This window comes from Aquarana catesbeiana, linkage group LG09 (genome assembly GCF_042186555.1).
Source record: "Aquarana catesbeiana isolate 2022-GZ linkage group LG09, ASM4218655v1, whole genome shotgun sequence".
In the NCBI taxonomy this organism is placed as follows: Eukaryota; Metazoa; Chordata; class Amphibia; order Anura; family Ranidae; genus Aquarana; species Aquarana catesbeiana.
The window spans coordinates 201,065,945-201,089,475 of NC_133332.1; the positions used below are offsets into that span (position 1 = coordinate 201,065,945).

The 23,531-nt window shown below is 42.5% G+C and overlaps 1 protein-coding gene across 3 annotated transcripts in view; it reads right to left on the bottom strand.

The window, feature by feature from the left end:
* GSN (gelsolin) overlaps nt 1-23,531 on the bottom strand; it is an 82,804-nt gene that overhangs the window by 28,930 nt on the left and 30,343 nt on the right. For all 3 annotated transcript variants that reach the window (XM_073599543.1, XM_073599541.1, XM_073599542.1), the window contains 8 exons: nt 16,103-16,307; nt 12,225-12,379; nt 10,166-10,327; nt 9,489-9,638; nt 6,191-6,280; nt 3,735-3,867; nt 2,363-2,451; nt 1,692-1,907 (listed from right to left, as the gene is read on the bottom strand). In XM_073599543.1, the coding sequence (XP_073455644.1) occupies nt 1,692-1,907; nt 2,363-2,451; nt 3,735-3,867; nt 6,191-6,280; nt 9,489-9,638; nt 10,166-10,327; nt 12,225-12,379; nt 16,103-16,298 (1,191 nt within the window). In that variant the 5' untranslated portion in view covers nt 16,299-16,307. The remainder of the gene's footprint in view (nt 1-1,691; nt 1,908-2,362; nt 2,452-3,734; nt 3,868-6,190; nt 6,281-9,488; nt 9,639-10,165; nt 10,328-12,224; nt 12,380-16,102; nt 16,308-23,531) is intronic.

Consider the following 23,531-nt stretch of genomic DNA (forward strand, 5'->3'; position numbering starts at 1 on the left):
CAAAAGATGGAAGTTTATTTCCTCTATAATGCCAGCCTCACCAGCAGATTATATTTGCCCACACTCCCCCCCACCCACCCCCCTCGCTGCTTACTAACCCACAAGAGAGAGGAGAAGAAAATTTACATAGGGTTGAGGATTCTCTCCCTAATACTTCAAAGTACAAGGCATTTTTGTTTGTTCCCATCAGTTGAGCACAGTATTGGGGAAAACAAACACTTTTAAAAGTTAACCTTTTTTTCTGTACGGACAAAAGCACGGATTTTAGGAATATGTCATCACTGCAGGTTTCCCTACTGCAGTCTCCTCATTCAAAAAAACTTTCAGTGACAGTCGCAGCACCCACACTGCCCATACAATGTCACTATTTACTGTATATCCTAGTTGAACTCCATGTCAGTAACAGATATCCAAAATACGGAACAGCCTCATAACAGAATAAAAAACGAACACAAGAGAACTCAAAAAGAACATAAAATTAAAGAATAGCAGCCGTAGGACAATTTTACACATTGCCAATCTATTTTTTCAGTTTATCTGCAGTCCTGACTGTAGTCTTGGTATGGGCAAACCATGTAGCAAACCATGTAGCTTATGTGAACATAAAAGTTCTGTTACTAACATAATTGCAATCTACGCATCACCTTATACTTTGAGGGTTTTTGGGCATTAAGACAAATGCTAGTCGTAAAAAGGAAAAGATAAAAGAAAAAAAAAAAAAAAAAGGGGGGGGGAGGGAAGACGCTCAATTCTAGTTTCAGTTAGAAACTACTATTCCTAAAGTCAATAAGGCCTTTCCTAATGCACATGAAATAAAACGGGAAAAAAAAGCACTGTATGGAAGCCCTGCTAATAAGGTCATTGGTCACGGAAGACCAGAAGGGGGAGCTTCAGGATCATGTGGACATACAAAAAGACAGAAATCCAGTGCCAAGAGAGCATAGTGTAGCAAGTACGTATATGTGACCATTATTAAAAAATATGTAAATGCATTCAAACATGGTGAAGGGCAGAGCATAGTGTGATAGACTGGCAGCAGATGTGACCACAGGATCGCTCTGAGGCTCAGGAGTGCTGGGGAAGCTCAGTCAGGTTGGATGGCACGCCCGCTGCAGCTCTAGGATAACTGCCAACTCCACACCCAAGGAGGAAAAGCTGCCATTGTGAGCGCGCACATACACACCTCCTGGATGACGTCACACGCTGGGGGTGCCAAGATCCGGTACACATACATTTCAGGAGGAATTTCCCCTTCATCAGTCCCCTTCACCAGGTTTAAGTTTAATTAAAAATTAAAAAATAGTCATATATAAAATTGCTGCACTATGATCTTTTTGCACTGGATTTCGCGGTCCTTTGTCTTTCATTAAGACAAAGGCTGACCACACACACTGATGTGTTAATTGTCACAAAAAAAACAAAACAATCACATTGATGAAGACAGCCTAGCGCCAGCATTTTAAATAATTTCACAAGGCTGACAGAAAATGTTGGTGGGAAGTTTTACTGCAGTGCATCAGTTTGGTCATTTTGATAAAATAAATCTAAAAACTGTTGTGTATTTGGTCAGTGAAACTAAATGTAAAAAAGTGAACACTGATAAGACAGGGTTGTAAGAATTGCAGGTAGGACATTTTAGAGTCTTTGCCGACAGTTTTTATACATGTACTGAAACACGTGTCCTGCCTCACCTGTTTCGCTCCAGAGCCATCATCCACCATGCCGTGCTGTGCTGCCATGGCAGAGGAATCATGCAGAGAGCTAACATCAAAGGGAACGTTCTCGATCTTGGCAATGTTGTTGGGGATGTAGGCAATGCCCATCCCTTGTGTGGTGTCCTTGTCCCGCCAATTCTTGAAAAATTGTTTGAAGAGTGGAGTCTCTCCAGACTCAGGAAGAACTTGTATCTGCAGAGATAGAAAGAGCTAATGAAATGATAGGCGCAGCACACCACATCACAGCCTTCCTAGGTGGTCAGTAGGTCACTCTAAAACAATTCTACACTAAAACTGTGTCCTGCAGCACCACCTTGTGGAAATACTTGAGTACAGGGACAAGGATCAGCACAAAGCTTAGTATTATTAATTACACAAGATTTTATATAGCGGCAACAATTTGAGAAGTGCTTTAAAACATATAGGAAGATGGTACACTCACAATACAATGCAAGAGGGTTAAGGAGGGCCCTGCTCATGACAGCTTACTGTCACTTGAGGGACAAACATATTGGTCATGTCCCTGAGTCTGCAGGTTACCTGAACAATACATACAGAGAACAAGCAGAAATGGATGTATCTAGTATAATACGCCCCCGACTTTTCCCACTGTACGTTCTGAGCCGAAGACCATTGTGCCCCATTACCTGTGTGTGTTTGGGATATCCCATTTTGGAGATAAATTCTGTGGCAGTCTTCAAGGCCATCTTCCTCTCTTCCAAGTTGGCATTCTTACCTGACAACAAAGTGGACAGACAAGTATTAGACAACATGCAGGATGAGATGAAGCACTCTAGATGTGGATGGCTGCAGATTACATTGCACAAAAATCAAATATGTGCCATTTACTAAAAGCAGATATAGTGCAGGCCAATCCAGATTTTAGATGACATCGATTCACTGAACAATCCAATCATTTGTCATGCACAGTCAAAGCTCTAACCAAGTTAAATCTAGTAGATGCAGTCTAAAAGCCACAGATGAAGTCACGTGACGTAACGCGTAGGGAGTGGCCGTAAGCAGACGTATACCGGAAGCAACGTTAGAAGGCGCTGTGAATGCAGATTCTTCTGTTTATTTACCTTATTGATTGTTTTTTAAATGTAAGAGTCCATTTTTCTGCATTTTAATAAATGAAACCCCAGTTTATCTTAACATACTACACTATTGGAAGCTTTTCTCTCCATCATTGCATCACCTGTATTATACTGGAGTATATTAGGACAGAAACATGGACATTTACAGAGATTGAGGAGAAGCCACTAGAGCTATGGTTTATGTATAAGAATCTGACTGGGTTCTATCTGGATGCTGTAAAAAGACCCACTTACTGGGAGATATCTGTTGATGCGGATTTCTTCATACACATGAGGGGAGAGATCTGAGAGACCACTGCCATTAGGAGACCACCTGTGGAGTTGCACAGGAACTTTTCTTCTTTTACCATCTCTGCACTTAACCTCCTTTTGTACACCCCCCTTTTTTTTTTTTTTTTTTAACTTCAGTCTCTTGGAAGGACTATTTTTTCACTGTTCCCACCCATTAACTTTGGATTTCACCCCTTTACAGTTCACGATTATAGCTGTAGAGACTTATTAGAGTGTATATCCCTTTGGAGCTATTCCATTTGCACTTAATTTTCATTTTTATTTTTTGATTTGTTGTGCTTTATATTGTACAATTCACATTGTGTTTTCATTAGCACCTTATGTATTTACACATTGAGGAATTGTTTATTGATTTGGGTGATTTTATAGAACCGCGCAAGATCACTTTATTATCTTTACAACACAATGGGTGTAGTTACTTCAAATACACTCATTCCCCTTTTAGATGTGTAAATAGGACACTAAAAGTGACCAGAGATCGCAAGGCTTTCAAAGTGCATTACAAAGATTTGTGGCACCCTCCTCTGGCTGCCCTCAAAATTGACTTTTTTTTTTTTTTTTTTTGGATCAATAAAATCATAATCTTTTTGGTTTAGTAAAATGCACTTTCCCCATCCCTACCAGCACAGACCTTTCCATACAAAAATCTTTCCATCACTTCCGTGATCAAGGATGAAGCAATCATCGGAATTCAGAGCTGCCTGTGTAAACGGATTCTCATCTGCAACCAGAGACACTGACATGGCACCACCGCCGTTCGAAACCTGTTAGCAAAAAATAAAAACCAATGAAATGGAACACTTTCCTGTAACATTACACAATTGAATTGTAGACTCTCAGTATACTCTCCTTTAGATTTACCAAAGCTATGTATACAAGGACACATCTAAACAATCCATGCATATCAAATAAGGCAGGCCCTTGCACTACATCGTGTATATATCAACACATATATATTATATATATATATATATATATATATATATATATATATATATATATATATATATATATATATATATATATATAGCGTCACAGTGGTGTAGTGGGAAGCACTCTCGCCTAGCAGTAAGAAGGGTCACTGGTTCAAATCCCAACTACGACACTACCTGCCTGGAGTTTGCATGTTCTCCCTGTGCCTGCGTGGGTTTCCTCCGGGTACTCCGGTTTCCTCCCACACTCCAAAGACATGCTGGTAGGTTCATTGGATCCTGTCTAAATTGTCCCTAGTATGTATGAATGTGAGTTAGGGACCTTAGATTGTAAGCTCCTTGAGAGTAGGGACTGATATGAATGTACAATGTATATGTAAAGCGCTGCGTAAATTGACGGCGCTATATAAGTACCTGAAATAAATAAAATAAATATATATAAAATTTGGTACTGAGCAACAGTCCACAAAAAATGGTTGCTGCAAAACTGGAAAGGCAAATTTAAAAAGAAAAAAAAAAAAAAAAAAAAAAAAAAAAAAAAAAAGGGAAGTGTCTGTTACCCCAAAATGTCATATTCTTGATATGTGTCTTTGTCACCATGTGTTTGTGTTAAAAAATATCCTGTTCTCTTTGCATTGCTTCCTTTGTGTGAAATACCTGGTGATCCTGCCAGACCCTCTGCTTATCCACTTCAAACTTACCACACTAGGCATAGTAACACATCCTAGCTTGGTCAGTTTTCTGCCTGTCCTCCATTGGTTAGAGACTTGTGGCCCTCTGCACAGCTCTTCACTGGGAAGCTTAGTGTACTGCCTCTTGCTGACACACCCACCCCGGCTTAAAAAACAAACAAAAAAAAAAAACACAACAACACACACACAGATAAAGATATCCTTCACAGGATACACACACACACACACACACACACACACACACTTCGATTTTCAATAGAATAGGTCATTTTACGATGTAAGGGTTCACATATATTAAGAGATAGGGGGACATGGAGGTGCTCACCTACAAGGAAAGATTAACATAACTGAATATATTTACCCCTGAAAATAAGAGGGGATTAAGAGTATAATCAACTTTTTACATAAATGGTCCAAAGAGTAAATTCAGATTTAGTAAGCATAGGATTTTAAAGGACATGGCTTACAGAAGAACTCCATTTTTCCTACACTTTACATAAAATTTGTTTGGGCCAAGCTGGCTCAAACTACATCCTCGCCAACATGTGAGGCCGCTCGATGTGCGGTAAAAAAAACCCAAAAAACTTGTATGTAGCTACATACAGCATACCGCACTGTCTACTGGGTGTGAGCCGAGACTTCCTTTCTCATATGCGGAACACAGCTCAACCACTCAGAGTAAACAATGTATTCTATCAACAAATACAAAACTTTCTCTGATTAGCCGAGTCAGAGGTTGCGACATCAGCCAATCAGAGGGAGCTTTGTATTCATTGCTAGAATATATGGTTTGCTCTGAGCGCCACTGCGGTAGACTCCAGTGTTCCGGGTATGAGACAGGAAGTCTGGCCTCGCGCCTAAACACATTGAAACTATAGCTGTAGAGAGAAGGGGGGAAAAGTAAAAAAAAAGTAAACACTGTAGAATGTGGATCCAGAAGATAATCCCATTACCTTGGGAATTACATAGTTAGTAAGGTTGAATAAAGACACCAGTCCATCCAGTTCAACCTGAGTGTGCGTGTCTACAATTATCATCATTTTTTATTTAAGGTACCCATATAGCGCTGTCAATTTACGCATCGCTCCACACATACATCGCACACTCACGATCACTACCCTCAAGGAGCCCACAATCTAAGGTCCCCAACTCACATTCATATACTAGGGCCAATTTTGGACAGAAGCCAATTAACCTATCAGCATGTCTTTGGAGTCTTTGGGAATCAGATAAATGACTTTTTTCCCACCCCACATTAGAGCAGAACAAAACCATGGTAAAAATTTTAAAAAGTTTTTCGTTTGCCAATCTCTGGATCAATAGTAGTGAATCAACAGTAGTAGATAGGGTTCTGTTGGTCCAAGGTACCTTTGGTTAAACCTTGATGGATGCATGTCTTTTTTTCAACCTATATAACTATAGTTGTCAGTGTCATCATTTCTGTTCTACCTTTTGACAATTACCTTATAAAGTTTAGCAAGTTTCCTATTAGTGGCATCAGCCTTCACATCATCAGACGGCCCCTCTGGTAAGTCTGGCTTTTCTCCTAGAACCTAGAAGAGCAGAGAGAAAGATTTCCAATTGCTTTGAAAGGAATCCCCAATACCAGCTGTTGGTAAACATGACACATTCCTGAGATAAACACAATTGGAGGAACAATACAGCTTCACTTCATTACTGTATCTCTACATATTACACAACTACAAGTCCTTGAAATGTGTTTTACCTGTCCTCTGCTTTGTAACTGCGGCCATCTATAGACTATAGACCCAGGGGGTGGATTTACTAAAACTGGAGAGTCCAAAATCTGGTGAAGCTCTGCATAGAAACCAATTAGCTTCCAGTTTTTTTTATCAAAGCTTACTTGAACAAGCTGAAGTTAGAAGCCGATTGGCTACCATGCACAGCTGCACCAGATTTTGCACCCTCTAGTTTTAGTAAATGAACCCCACAAGGTCTAAAACCTCACTACATATAAAAGTCTACAGAAATAATCATTTAAAGGCTCCAGACATTATAAAGACACTTGCCCGCTTCTAAATGCTGTTAAATTTAAGCATCCGCTTTAACATATTGCAAATCAATCTGCCATCTCCCCAGTGGGCAGCAGAGGACCGATTTTCTGAATATTCTGAGATATCTTATCGTCCACTACACTAGGTGTAATGCTCAATACATGTTCTTATTTAAGAACACTAGAAAAACAAAAACAAAAAAAAAAAAAAAAAAAAAACACAAAACAAAACACACACAAAATATATAACGTTACCCACTAAACTAATAAATTCATATTTTATCCAAAAAAAAAAAAAATAATATTATATGAAAATATAATGCATTAAAAATGGTACCAAACCCACATCATATACACCTTAAAAACATGCATCCACCTCTCACTACATTTACAGACATTCCCTGCTTCAAGTACACTCACGAGTACGGACATACCTGTGAGAGTGTACGTAAAGTACCTCGCAAGTACAGACATTGCGCACCACACAGCATGGCCTGGAAGAGGCGGAGCTGCTGCAAGAGTTGTCGCCAGGCCCAGAATTGTCAGCCATGCCCGCCAGCCAGCCCAGAGCTGCTGCCTATAGGCCCCGATTCCACCCACTACAGCCCTTGATCCCCCCCCCCCCCCAGAAGTGGGAAAAAAAAAAAAAAAAAAAAGTAAAATATTTTTTCACTTTAAGTACATTTTCCCCATAAATGCTCTGGTCCCATTGTGTGCTTAAAAGTGGGGGATGCCTGTACATACTCAATAAGCCCCCAACAGGTAACATTATATATTGGATTTAGTAGACAAAATTCAAAAAGATCAAAAAATAAAAGATAGTTGTGATCTCATACGTGGTGCATAAATGGAACTACGAAGGCAAAGAGTTCAATATTTTGTGAGGCAAAAGAAAACAAGCCAGTAGCCATTCAATGGCGATATCTTTGTGAAAAATTATGGCAAGTATCAATACACCAAGGTGCCCGGTACAAGAACAAATGGAGAGAGACATGAATCTCTGGTTGACTCATTTTGTGAAACCTACCATAAATGGTAAGGGAGAGATGAAATTGCGTGGTCCAGAGGAGGATGAATGTTCACCAAAGCAAAGTCAATAACGGTCTAGAGCATAAGTTTGTATAGTTTCAAGGTGGATTCTGTGAACATAACCTCCCTCGCACATCATTCCATTAGCTACCTTGGAAGCGTGTCCTCAGTATTTAGACAAGATCCACGGGTTACAGAGTCAATTGCTGTGCTTGTAAGGACATGCAGGTAGGCTTTTGTTTGATACTTATCCATCCAGTAGTTAATCGGACCATAGAGGAGAATGCAGGAGAATGCACCTCTTGAATGTATGTAGCCATACACCAATGGGGCAAAGAGAGGAGGTGGATGCCAGATGCGCCTGACTGGTTTCGCCGGGCACATGCCGGCTGCTTCAGAGGCAAGAGACCACTAAACAGTGCCACGTCTCTTGTTCCATATGCTGGGTGAAATTCTAGGTATCTGTTCTTATTGTGTGCGTGTAAGGCACTACACAGTACAGGACTCCTATTCTGTAAACTGGGCGTAATCCTTAAAGTGGAATTTCAGCTTGACCCTAACTACTCTTATAAGTGCCCCCCTCCCCTGAACACCTTTGCTGACTTAACCAGTGCAAGAAAGATATATACTAACCCGTTTTCAGGTCCCTCTGGTCTGGTCACATGATCCCACACCCCTTTGTCAGCCAGCACGGTTGCAGGGGAGAGGAGGGAGAACCATAAATGGATGGCTATTGCATTGCTCTCTAGGCACAACCAGCTATTGGAGCGTTCACGCTCTTGCAGCCAGCGATGGCCGGCATAGGAGAGATCATGTGACCTTACTGGAGTGGCCTGAAAATAATCAAGTATATACACTTTATATCTTTCTTAGGGCTCTTTCACATGGACGTGTCCGTGTACGGAGACCGCTCTGCTCAGCGGGTGATCGGTCCGTCGATCCCTGCTGAGCAGGCAGATGACAGGTCTGTCTCTGCACACTGTGCAGGGACGGACCTGTCAGAGCGCCGCTCTCCCCTATGGGGGATCGGATGAAGATGGACCGTAGAGTTCATGTCACCTGATCCGATTTCCTCCATCACACTTTTTCGGATAGGAGCGGGTCGGATGTCAGCGGACATGTCACCGCTGACATCCGTCCCTCCATAGACCTCCATGGAGTGTCCGTTCAGGTTTGCCTAAAAAACTGACAGGCGGACCTGAATGGTCCTCCCGTGTGAAAGGGGCCTTACACAGGTTAAGCATAGATGTAGTAAGTTTGTTGAGGATTCATTTAACGTTTGTATTTCTTACATCCACCTCTTCTCAGTCAGCCGTGCACTAGGAATCACATTTTTTAGATTTTAGAACAGCAGCTCATCGGTCAGTGGAAGGGAGATTACAGAGCAGCTGCCATTACAGATGTGAAGATGGAAACATAGGCCTCGGTTCTTATCTAACCGGCACAACTCACCTGACTGCGTTCATCTTTGCTGGAAAAGCAGGACATCAATGAGACCTCAAGAATCATTTTATCTCATTGCTATTTGACATTTCGTAATAGTTATCACTTTAAATGTAAAAAAACACTCATGCAAAATGAGATGTACAAAATGAACATGAAATTGACAGATTAGAACTATTTTATTTCAACTAAAAAGAGTAAAACATAATCAAGTGGACAGGGAATGTCATCGGATAAGAACAAACTTTTAAGTAATAAGCATACGCGATCAATACCTCGATCATTTTTTCTCGCTCCATCCCTTCCTCCACCACATAGACTCTGGCACGCCCATGTCTCTCATTATCTCGAATATCTTTGGCGACAGTTGTGGCTTTCAGCTTCTCAAATCGGTTGGACTTGGATCCGCACCACTGATAGACTTCCTGCAATTATCAAAAAAATTGGTTTGTTTCTGCGTCCTGCTGGGTGGACATAACCACAGTATTGTAGTGAATACAGCTGACAGTTTTTATACCTCACCCATGAGGTGATTACAGAGTATTAGTGAATAATGGTGCAATGGAGAGAGAGAGAGTATTCAAACAGCCACAAATGAAAACAAACATTTTGTAAATCTTTGTAGCACTGCAGAGGATAGGTAGGAAAAGAGCATTCATGTTTAAAATGCCAACATGTAAATCTAAATACATATAAGGGCAGCATTCCAAGTGAAAGCCATGGATGGAAGAGGTAGGACAATATATACTGCCACGAGGAAGGGCAGATGTTATCCACATAGCTGCTCACAGTACTTACGGAATATAAAAGTTAATTGCAACACTTGTTATTTCCTGAGGACGTGTGTCAAGTGCATAATTAGCATCTGGCACACCTACCATTATATCGCTCAGATACAGAGGAAAAAAAAAAAAAAACAAACAAAAAAAAACAAAAACACACACACACTTACATCACCCAGATCCAGGATGAAGCAATCTCCCTGGTTAAAGCTGGACCAGGAGACTGGCACCTCTGTGGCCCGGGCAAGACGGCGACCTTTCACCTGGAGGAGGCGCTGCACGGCCACATCATTAGGAACAACGTGCGTGAATCCAGAAGCTACTCCGCCAGCCTTAGAAAATATAAAGGATGACAACGTCACATTAAAAAAGGATCTGGTCACAAAGCAAAATACCTACATGGAAGGCTCTAGGTAGAAACTGCACGCTTTGATTTCCAGGCCCCATACGAACAGCAGGGTTGTAAAGCTGTATGGTCAATTTCAATACAATCTGCCCTCAAAATGGTATGCAGCCCAGGATTCAGAGAATGACTGCCTTCATCTGTAGCTTCTGAGTTTGCTCCAAGTACTCCTAAAACCCAGGTTCTCAAACACTGCTACATGTACCAGAGGGGCAAATCTGACCTGCCTTTGGGAAAATGGAGAAAGGTGGGGGTGGGCGGGAGGTGGTTCAGTGTTTAGCCTAGCTAAAATTTCCTCTTTTGCAGATAATAAATCACCGTTATGCAAAAGTATTTTAGCATACAAAGGGCTTGATTGTAAATTCTGACACATAATACTACACATAAAGTAGCTGTGAAGGCACAAGTTTTTTTTACCTTCATGCATTCTATACATGAAGGTAAAAAACCTGTGTGAGGCAGCCCCCCCCCTCCAATACTTACCTGAGCCCCCTCTCGATCCAGCAATGTCCACAAGAGCCTTGCCTTTCTGGGGACTCGCACTGATTGGCTTCTGGCAGCAGCCGGAGCCATCGGCTCCTGTTGCTATCACAGCCAGTGAGCCAATCAGGAGACAAAGGGGGAAGGACGGGGCCGAGCCATGGCTCCATGTGTGAATGGACACACAGAGCTGTGGCTCAAGAGCACGCCTGTTTGGGTTCCCCTAGAGCAGTGGTTCTCAACCTGGGGGGGGGGTCGAATAAAGATGTGCCAGGTGTCCTCGAATTCTGGGCTGTTCCTGAAGCCCGCACCGCTCTCCCAGCCTTTTTGCGGCCGCCCAGCTGGGCTGTCCCTGGAGCCTGTGGCCACCCACTCAGCCTCTTTGCAGCTGCCCATTCAGTTCATGGCATGACTGGGGAGGGAGGGGCAGAGATTAGAGGTCAGCTGACTGGTGAGGAATGTGAAGTGGGAGGGGCTGGAGGAGACACTATCTCCTGATTTTGGAATAGGTGTCACTGCTGCGAGACACCACAAAGTCGGAGACACAGTGAAGCCGGGGACACAGTTAGTAACACTACCTGTGATTAGAGTTACCATTAAAAGTCCCCACTACAGTTCTTAGATCAGCAGATGACCTTGATCAAGAGCGCCTAAGTTGGCCGATCAGAACTCCCCCCAGCACTGCCACTGATCCTATCCCCCACCCCCACCCCAAGGAGTAAGAGAAGGGAAAAAAATAGAGAATACATGGAAGGGAGAGGAAAAGAGGGGGAGGAACAAAGAAAAAGGGAGAGAAAGGATAAGAGAAAGAACAAGAAGGATGGCTAGAGAGAGGGATGGGGAAAAAAAAAAGAAATTAGGATAGAGAGATAAAAAGGGAAAGAAAGGAGAACAAAGACAGAGTGGTACATCCTAAAATGTATCATAAGGGGTTAAAACTGTACGAGTGGAAGGGACTCGGGGGGCGCTAAATGGGTTAGGGGCACAAATTACTTGTCTTTCCTTGGGTGCTGACAACCCACGCTACGAAAATTTTACTGTTAGGGGTCCCCACAACTTGGGAAATTTGATCAAGGGGTCACGGCACTAGAAAGGATTGAGAACCGCTACCCACAGGAGTGACAGCGTGGGACCCGAGAAGAGGAGGATCTGGGATGCTCTGTGCAAAACTATTGCACAGAGCAGGAAAGTATGACATAAAAAAAAAAAAAAAAAAAAACACACCACACACCCCACACGGCTTTATGGGGAAAGAATTGACGACAAAACTAGGGGGTGCCTGGCAGATATTGTATTTCTTATCCCGATAGGTTCCTAGTGACATGTAGCACTAATAAAGTTTTTACCTTGTACTTGATGCCAGATTTAAAGTATCCCAGGAAAGTGTGGGACTCAAAACCTTGGACTTCACGATTCTGGATGGGTTTACCACCCAGGTGATCGTCCATCTGGACAGTGAAAATTGCAGCTGATCCACTTTCGTCCTGAGTGCACTCATCGCCTGCCAAAGCAAAAAGGGACTTTAGTAGGACCAAAAAAATAAATAAATAAATAAAAAACCCACCACACACACACACACACACACACACACCTGCAATCCCAGCAAAACACTGCCAGACAAACAGAGCAGACAATGCTTGTCAGAAGCACTAAAGCTGACCCCATACTTTTCTTTTGCAAAACAACATTTCCAAAGTTGTCAAAATGAAGAACTGTCACGATTTGCTGCTCCTGGAGACATTAGCCAAAAACAGAGCAAACCTGCTGTTCTATAGCGGCACCATTGGTCTAACATGACTGACATTTTTAATATAAAATGCCAAACAGCTGACAGCTTTTACTGTTATGAAAATGTGTACAGAAACATTTGTGAGTATGAGTGGCTGGGGTACTCGTATTTTCAGGCCCCATCTCGTGCAGGGCAAGCAAAGCAGATTGCACTTTTGGCTGGGTACACACTGGCATCTGCACTGGCTTATCCGAACAGCAGGGAGTGAGAAGATTTGGAATATCCCCATAAGACAGAAGGATGATAACTCAGCAGAACAACTCATCCCAACTTCCTCCAGCGGCCAAACTCCATCAGGATTACTGAGGAATCTGGACAGCTAGAATCTTACCAGCCACAATGAAATATATACCGGCTTACTAGATTGGCTAAGCTCTAATGCTGCATTCACATTTCAGCGTTTTGAATCGCGGGCAGATTTGCAGCAAACCTGCCTGTGTTTGAAAGCGCCGACGTGTAATGACAAATCTCAGGACTCGCATTTGAATGACACCTCAAATAGCGGTGCGGGTCTGCTGCGACTGTCGCGGGATAAATCCCGTATCGCAGAAAGCACGTCACCCAAAAGTCGCTCCTGAATTTTTTTTTTCTTGGGCGACATGCTTTCCATGGTGTGGGTTGCCGTGCGACAATTGAGGTAGACCCACACCGCAATTTGAGGGGTCGTTCAAATGAATGGCATCTCAAATGGGAGTCCCACAATTTGTCATTCACACATAAGCACTTTTAAATCGTAGGCATATTGGTGGCTTATCTGCCAGCGATTTAAAATGCTGAAGTGTGAATGCAGTGTGCGAGCTGAGCCCTTTCCTCTCACCACTTGACAGTAAGATTTTGGTTAAATGTTATGTTATTTTAAAGTTTACAAATTTTTTCAAACTGTTTTAGAGTGGTTTATTAAATTTATATTACAAATATACAATTAATATTTGACATAAGAGACAGTATACCAAGTAGTTATCCTGTTTCAACTTGAGCAACTGAGCTCTGCTAGATGGATGGGGAATGGAATCCCCATCCGTCTGTTTTTAGCGGACTGGATCAGATGCAGGCGGGTGTAAAACGGACATGTCCATTTACAGCAGCCTCTCCAAAGAGCAATGCGCTGTCCAATCGGGTCTGCCTGCCCATTTTTCCGGCAGGCCCAATCAGTCTGCTTGCGTGAAAGGGGCCTAAAGCCTTGTTCACACAGGGCATACACAGCGTACCTTTACAGGGATGCATTGGTGTTCCATGCATTTCTGTGCAGACAGTCCCATCGATGTCATTTGGGATGCAGCAACTGCACGAACAGAGCCGTTGTTCCCAATTTTACATCCATGTAGGTCCGCATGCATGTCCCTGAGCTCACACTGTCTGCGTTCAAGGTCGGTCATGTACCCACACCCACCAGGATGTCAGATTGGGAACAGCAGCTATGCCTATGCAGCCGTTGCATTCCAATTGACATAAATGGGACTGCCTGTATGGGGATGCACGGAACACCTGTGAGGACAAACATGGCCCCCCCATGGGCATACACTTAAGTATGCCACATGTGAACGATGCTTTAGTAGCAATTTTGTAATGTTGTGTTTACGTGTACCATTAATGATTTTAGTGTATTTTTAGCGAAAATATTGTTTTGATAGACATTACCGCAAATAATGCGCTGCCTTAAAAATCAGTAGCACCTTTTTATTCTACTGGCCATGTGCTTTCAGAAAATGTATGGTTTTGGGGGGGGGGGGGGTTCTTTTACAATTCTGAAAGCTGTAAGTGAAAAGGAGAACCTCCAGATTTTCTAAAAAACGTTTGCGTACGTCCGGTTTTCACCATTTCTCAATAGGCGCAAGTAAAAATATTTGTTATTTATTAACTCAGTACAGGTTAAGCTATTATATTTAGTAGGAATTTAGCAGAAATGTTGGAAAATTTGCTGTGCTTATATCTGCTAATGATTTTAGTGCATCTTTTAGTGAAAATGTTGCCAAATGGTAAACATTTGCGCAAATACCGTGGGGCCTTAAAAATCAGTAGCACCTTCATTTTATTCTACTGGTCCTATGGTTTTTTTCACAAATTCTGAATACTGTAAAGGAAAAATGAAAACGCTCCCGGCCTACCACGGGCGACCAGGCCGAAGCCGCGGCCTTTCCTCACGGGCCGCACGGCGAGAGAGGAGACCCTGGACTGAATATAGGCCGCACTCTGGGCCTGGACTCTTCCTCCCTCCTCCCCCCCCCCCACGATTCACTAGGCCGCGACCGCAGACCGGTCTTTCCTGGAGTTCCAGGGCCGTCGGCTTGCTTGGAGGAGTGCTGGATCCTGCTGGCCTGGTGGAGGAGACCCTGTGACGGCTGGGAACAACTGCCTGGGAACCGGAACAGATCCTGGAGCACCCACATCCCTCTCACCCCGGTTGTGAAGTGAGGTGGCTGGGCTGAACATCCCTGTGGGCCTGTGTAGGCCTGAAGTGATCAGCTCCTGCGCCATTCATTTGCAGGTGAGGGGGGGAGGACTGTTAAGGGGACACAAGCTTTACCCTACCTACTGTCTGAACACCCCTGACTTTGCGGACAGGCTCCCACAGCCAGTTGCTGAATACCGCCTAGATATGGGCCACCAACACTTGAATGAGGCGCAGGAACTCCAGCGCAAAATATAGTAAAGGGGGTAAGAGGTTGACCTTCCCACCGCAGCCGGACTCTCCTCAGACGCCCACCTGTCCCCCTTCGCATTGTTGGTTTACCGGAGGGGGCACAACCCTACCTCCTTCATAGAGGGTATGCTCCGTGACCTTTTACCCGAGGCCCGCTGGTCACCTTACTATACGGTGGAGAGGGCGCACCGCATCCCGCCTAAGCCGGGGCCTCCTGGATCCCCCCCTCGCACCTTCATTCTCTGTCTCCTCAATTTCAGAGATAGAGACGAAGTTCTCCGCGCCTCTAGAAACGTTGGGGACCTCAGATTCCAAAACACGAAGTTGACGATCTTCCCCGACTATTCGGTAGAGACCCAGAAACTCAGGAAATCTTTTGACCAAGTTAAGGCGGCTCTGCGATCACGCAGCATTCGCTACAGTGTACTCTTCCCTGCTCGCCTGAGAGTCCAGGACGGCGAGACAACTCGTTTCTTTACCTCTCCAAGGGAGGCTTCAGCCTGGCTGGACTCGCTACCACAGATCAGTTGACTGTTTACCTGGTATGTACTGTATGATCCCTTTCATTGTTTTCAGATGGCGAAAAAAAAAAAAAAAAAAAAAAAAAAAAATCTGATAGGGGTTATAGCCCGATAGAATAGTAATAGTAATTGATTCCAGATTATATTAAAAAAAAAAAAAAAAATATATATATGTGTAAAATATATATCTCTATCTCTGGAGGTTTCTGCTTTTTTTACAGTTCACAAAATGACACACTTTTCTCCTCAGGTTATTCAAAGAGTTTTGCTCACCCAGCCAATAGTGCAGGTCATACTGCAGGTTCCCTGACCGCTGCTTTATGGTGTTCAGAACAATGTAGGCGTCTCCAGTGAAAAAGGATCCATAATGGTTTTGTGGGACGGCCACCAGATCAAACTTTTCAATTCTCCAGACCTGGAGACCTGGTGCTTTCCCGGCCTTCTCAAACTCTGGGTGATCCACCACCATTTCTGTTGACTGGAGAGAAAGACAATGCAGGACCAAGAGACATTAATAGGGGATGCAAACATGTTAACTATCAACATTCATGGCCAATCCCATCAAATAGTAAACCTTTAGAGCAGAGAAGCCAACAGTCAAACATTGATTAAAGGAATACTCTACCTTCAGAGGAGTATCATCTACCATCCTGCAAGTACTCCCATGCCATTTGTTCTAAAGCCACTGCTTTTTTGGGCTTCTTCCCATGTATCTCTTTAAACCAGGATTGGAGACGTTAGAATATAAGGCCTCTTTCACACGGACGGCTGTTCTGCCGCTGTTAAAAGCATGTTTTGTTATTTTGAAATTCAAAGACTCCAGGCACAGCAATCACTTGCAGTTGTACATTGTGATTAGCTGCATTTACATGCAGCTGCATTTAGCTGCGTCGGAACATTCTTGCCATTTCTATGTGCTTCCCGTTTTTCTTTCCTTGTTGCTGCTGCTGCTATCCGCAGGAGAAATAGAACACTGCGATTATCTGCAGTTATGTGCAGATAGCTGCAATAAATCGGTCCTGGACACAGTCAAATTTCTAACCACGCCAAACCCCATGTAACTAGACCATTGTCTGAGTTTAGCTGCGGTAGATAACTTGATCCATCCGCAGCTAAAAGCTGAATTCTATCCGCCCGTGAGAAAGGGGCCTAAGACTTCAAAGCATAGAGGAAGTGGTTGCCATTTATTTGCAGAACAGCATAAACACTTGCTGAAGACTAGAGAGAAGGGAAAGCACAGATGGAGGCAGAAAAATGAGAACAATGCAGTCAGTAAGTGCTGATATTTGGCATAGATAAGAGAAATTTCTCTGAATGTCAACAAGAATGGATTCACTATGGCGGATATCTGACATCATACGCAATAATCTTCCAGTCTGACCAATAAATGTCTCATTTGGACCCCAATCATATTCTGAAATAGGAATACAGAGCTGGTTGGCAAGTCTCACACAGGCCACTTTTCATCACAAGCTCCAAATTCATCTTTTAGAATTTCAGAAATAATATTTTTTTGCATAAGACAGTTTTATTGATCTGGGGTGACATTGACAAAAATCAAAAAAAAGGGGAAAAATAAAACACCCAAAACATATTGGAATAGAATGTCAGTTTTTGTGTGCTGCAAATCTACATGAGTTGCTGGATTCTGCATCACGTAGCAATAACCAGGTAGAAATGAATGCAATTTGCTCAGTTTAGAGATCATGTACAAACCAAAAAATAAAAAATAAACTGTCATTCTACATGTACAAAACCTCAACTTCAGAAGGCATTTTTTTAAACATTTCTGGTACAGAAGGTTTAGGTGATCTACCCATAGGTCTGTCTAGAACTTCCCAGACATAATGCACACTGTAATCTATGTACACAGAAGTCCTTGTTGGGGGATAATACACTTTACAAACATCCGGTAACAGTGACAAAAGGTTTTGTTTTTTTTTTTTTGCACGTTGGTGTCATCTTTGCTTTGTGACAAACAATAACAGCCAAATCGACAATCTACTGACAGTTATTTCTAACACAGCAGGAATAAATGCCCCATCTTCAGCTTTCCCCTCCCATAGCATTTCTCTGTTTGGACTATTGTTATCAGCCCGACCAATCCGGTAATCATCTTGGGTTGAGGTGTTAGGTTTTCAATACAGAGTATACTTTTGCTAGTTCAAAAAAAGAAAAAAAAAAAAAAAAAAAATTGTATTACCTGTCAAATCACATGACAAGTCGCACCGGTGTGAATGGGGGCTAAAGGTCAGGCAGTGGACAATGAACGAACTGTCAGCCTTTAGGAGTCTTCAGAACTGTCAGACTTTAAAGAGTTAAAGCCCATCTCCAGGGAACACAAAGATCCTGGGCTGCCCCCACACTGCAAGGGTTAAATGTAGGCGAGTTTTTACAGGGCCCCCTAGACCTTTATGAGCATTTAACCCCATCAATGCAGAGGCAACCCCACTGCATGGAAAGATTTTTGTTTTACTTGGATATCAGCTTTAAATTTGAAGTCAAGCTAAAACTGTCTTTTTTACTGCTACCCAGAGTTCTGTTGTAGAGAGACCTTCCCTCACTTAAGAATTTTTTTTTTTTTTTTTTACCAGCGAGGATAACAGCTCAACTCTGACAGCTACACAGACATAAATAAAGGCTTTAGTAGAGTGGAGGGTGGCTAGAACCCCTGACAGATTTTTACTCCTGTCTTTGTCCACTAAAGTGAAACTTGTCATCAGAACAGGAAAAGCACGTGAGCGAGTCTGACAGGAGTTCTAATTCTTCCCCTCTCCATTCAGAACTCTTGTAATGAGCACTCCAAGTTCTAATAATGGAGGAGTTGGGGGGGGGGGGGGGGACGCGGCAGCAAGTGGTGCAATTCTCCACACTTGCAGCAGCTGACGTTAGAAGATCAGTGCTGTGAGGAGGACCCTTTAGTGCAGAGAAGTTATGTTTGTGTAGCAAAAATTAAAAAAAAAAAAAAAAAAAAAAAAAAAATTATATTTACACGCACACACAATTTTACTAAAAACTTTAGCTTTAGGGTCAGTTCACACCACATGCAGTCGAGTGCTTTTTTTTTTCTGCATCAAAAACGCATGGAAAGTAGGTTATGTGGTTTTCAATGGAAAAAGAAGAAGGAAGAAAGAAGGAAGAAAGAAGAAAGAAGGAAAGAAAGAAGAAAGAAGAAAGAAGGAAAGAAAGAAGGAAAGAAAGAAGGAAGAAGAAAGAAGGAAGAAGAAAGTAAGTAGAACATGCTGCATTTTTTCTGGAACGCTGTAAAACTCAAAAATGCACTGGAACGCACCTAAATGCACTGCAACACACTTATCCTTATTTAAGGTTAAGGAAAAAAAAAAAAAAAAAAAGGGGACTGGACTGCATCAAAAACACGCATGCAGAAAAGCACCTGGAAATCATCCGGACTGCATTTCTATGGTGTGAACTGGCCCTTAAGATTAAGCTATTCTATTTCATGCATAAACCCAGCTGTACTCGTCACAAAAGCATCGACTGTGCAACAGCCAATAACGTCAAACTTATTTTGGTGAAGATGTCCTAAATAGGGACGCCTACCATTGCACAGGATGAAGATTACTCCCACAATCCTGTGTGCAGGGAAGCGTTAAATTTAGTTGACGAAAGTATTGTAGTTGACAAAGTTAAAGCGGTGTTCCACCCAAATTTTGAACAATATCTGTATGTATTCTCTTCCTTGCCTAGATGCTGACATGCTGTTTAAAAAAAAATTTAAATCGCTGTAAATACCTTTTATTTTTCTATTCTTCTTTGCACTTCCTGGTTCTCCTCCCGTGGGAGTAGGCGTGTTTCTAGCCTCTCCCAGACTCCGCACAGACTCCTGGGAGCTAGTCTCAGGCTTCCCAGGATGCCACTGAGCATGTGCGGGAACGAGCAGTGAATGCTGGGAGCACAGCATTCACCACATCCAGGAAATAAATGCTTGTGGGCTTCAAATGCCCACAATGAAGATGGAAACCGCCTGCAGTGAATAATATAAGTTATTCTTTCCGACGAAATCTGACACAGGCGGACATATTACACACAATATGTGAGTATGTAATGCTGAGAAGAAAAGTTTGTGAATGAACTCAAAAAAAAAAAAAAATAGATAGGTGGACCCCCGCTTTAACACTATTTTAGTCGACTAAAATACGACAAAATTCAGATGACTAAAATACGGATAAAACTCAAATGGCATTTTAGTCAAAAGACTAACTGAAACTATATCGAAATTTGACATCAAAATTAAACACAGGTGCAGGGTTCCGAGACCATGCTGTGAAAAGGCACCCCATGTATATCATAACCCAATCTAACCCAGCTTAATTCCAGCAGTAACATGCTTACAGTATCTGGAACCTGAATTATTCACACCCAAGTCAAGATTTAGAAACTGAAAATGGTTTAGCCCCCCATTCACACCGGCGAGACTTGGCATGCGACTTGACAGTTTAAAATCGCATCACGAGTCGCACCCCATTTGTGCCTATGGAACCACGCTCAAATCAGTGTAACTCCATCTTCCCGTGCTATTTTTGGCGATTTCATGTGCAACATGCATAAACATCTAAAGTCTCAGATCTAGGCAAGCCGCACAAGAAGTCGCACTGACCGGCAGCTTTGAATAGCGCTGAAGAAGCGTAAATCTGCTTTAAATCCCAACAACCAGTAGTTTTGAAACATTGACATGTAAAAAGCAACTCAGGAAACAAATGATTACTTGGAACATAAGAGGCGTAAAGGAGGAATCCCTGACGCTGGATGCACACAGACTATTCACACAATATCGTTTTAGGCACTACAAAATTTAAAAAAATAAATAAATAAAAATGTTTTATATATAAATACATAGCTTTCAAAAATCAATAATTCTGTCAGGTTAATGTTCTGTGACTACACTGGGTTGATTTCACCCAGTTTACCCCATCTCTGGGACACCTGAATAAAAAAATGAGAACAGATGTCACTGGGAAGGAAGCCAATCCATAACATGACAACGGTTCTAACCCTTCCCCATTGCACATAAAAAAAAAAAAAAAAAAAAAAAAAGTGTTGCAATCTGTCACCACTGAAGAGATTATCTGTAATTTGCTTTTCTGACAGGAAGTGAAGAGAAAATATCCCCCAGTGGCATGAAAGATCACATTAAAAACTTTTTATGCCTGCTTTCCCTTAAAAAGCGTTATGTCCCCCATTCCCGGTCTAAAGCTAGAGTTGGGCTTTAACAAATGGATGAGATCCAAGATCAACAATCTCCCAAAAAATTATAAATATTCCAAACTCAATATATAAAAAAAAAAAAAAAAAAAGTCCCCAGGGAGGATGTCGCTTCTGGCAAAGAGAATTTCCCAACTAATAAGCCTAAATTTGTATATTTACTTCTCAAAGTGGACAAGTGGGGGGAGGGGGATTAAAAAAATAATAAAAACAGGAAACATGCTAAGTGATGGAAACATCTTAAAACAAATACAGATGTAAATGTGTTCTAATTCAATTTAGACAGGCCACAAATGCATTTCCATGGATACGTAGACACAGAGGGCAACCATATAGTAAATCAGTGACATTGTGGAAGGCCCTGATCAAACCCATGAGACGCTCGGTATAAAAATGAAAGGCCAGGATCAGACCCATGTCATATGCTCAGTATAGGAGTAGAAGAAACTGATCAACCCTAGGTCACGTTCAGTATGTAAATTGCAGTACAACAGGTGCCAGTGAATAGGGACATAATATTCACATACAGGTGTGAATGGGGCCTAAATGGGCTCAGCAGTATCAAGAAAGGGGAACCATTTACTAAATAAACAGTTGTAGATTTATAAAAAGTTTGGATACTCCAAAAAGCAGAATGTTTTCAGCATTCAGACCCCTTTCACACCTAGACCACCCCACGGTAAAGCGCTGCTCGTTTTACCCGCACTGCAGAGCCACTTTGCAGACGGGAAAACTTTTAATCCCAAACAAGGTGTTAAACAAGTGGTTAAAAGCGCCCATGTTGCAGCGCTGCCGAAACACTTTTCAGGTGCTTCGGCAGTGCTGCCCATTCATTAAAGTGGATGTAAACCCAATGCCATCCTTTCTAAACTACTGCCATAGGGGTTATCTATAAGGATATACATGCCTCCTGCATGTATCTTTACCTGTCAAATGTCTCCCCTCTATCTGTTATGAGAGCTGAAAAACGGCAGATTCTGTGGGTGGGTCTGTTGTCTGGAGCTCGGTGGGTGGAGTCATGATGTCAGACTCCCCGCCCACCTCTACACTCCCCTTGTCAATATTCATTTTCTCTGTGTATTTCTAACACTGAACTTCTGCTATGATCTCTAACATCCAGTGAAAAGACAGGAAAGTAACCACATGACTTCAGCATGCCCAATTATGCTGAGGTGTGGAACAGCCAATCCTTGCAGAGCTGCTGAAGAAAGGAGTGGGGGAGGGAATTAAAAAATAATGCATGTCTTAGGCTAGTGCACCAGATGTAAATCACCTGTCACTCACAGCAAGGGGGAGGATTTGACAAAGTTTTTCTCAGTTTGTCAAGAATTGTCTCACTGAACAATAAAAGAGGATTGCTCAGAGATGGATTAACTCTGTGTGGCAAGACTGTGCTCAAATGATAGCAAATCTTATACTCTACAGTATGAAAAAAAAAAAAAAAAAAAATTTTCGGGTTTACATCCACTTTAAATAGGCAGGGCGGTTTGGGAGTGGCGTATACGCCGCTCCCAAACCGCCCCAAAGATGCTGCTTGCAGGACTTTTTTTTCCCCATCCTGCAAGGGTACCGCCCCAGTGTGAAAGCGCTCAGGCTTTCACACTGGGGAGGCACTTTACAGGCACCTTTTTTTGCGCTAAACGCCTGAAAAGCGCCTCAGTGTGAAAGGGGTCTAAGTAAAATGAGCAAATCAAGAAATCTGCTGCCAAATATCTCTCAGCACCAGGACACTCACAGTTTCATCTTCCACACTATAAAGAAACCATTGTGGCAGTGTATCACTTTTCCTTGATTCCCACCTGTCAGATTTGTCACCCCAGAGCGATACAATTCCCAACACAGTAAAGACTGTTCTACAGTCTACAATGCCCTAAAACTACTTCTCACACCCTATTTACATCACTAAATTGAACTTTGGAATAGTAGATATGTAAAGTCTGATCGCCACAGGGAACGCTCTGTTTTATCAGGCTAGTCACAAGGCTGCAGCCACCCAACGAAACATTTTATGTAGAGAGATGAACACAATAGAAGATTTCCAAGCACACAATGAGCACATTGTCAGCAGTCCTAGCCACATTTCTCATGCCAAGAGAACGCAATATTTTATAAATTCCATATATGGTCCCTGAACAGTCTGCACACCTGCTTTACAGCACTGGATCATGCATTCACATTCCACCAGGGCTTTATCTGGATGGAGATCTTCAAATCAAAACCAAAGTTCATTCCAAATTCTTGTGTCCTTTTTGAACACACCCTAAAAACATTCACAGAGCTGGAGGAAAAATAAGTGAACCCATAGACCAGTGGTTCTCAACCTTTCTAGCTCCGCGAACCCTTGATAAAATTTCCCAAGTTGTGGGGACCCCTAACAGTAAAATTATTTTCATAGCGTGGGTAGTCAGCACCCAAGGCAAGACAAGTAATTTGCACCCCTAACCCATGGACATTTAGCGCTCCCTGAGTCCCTTCCACT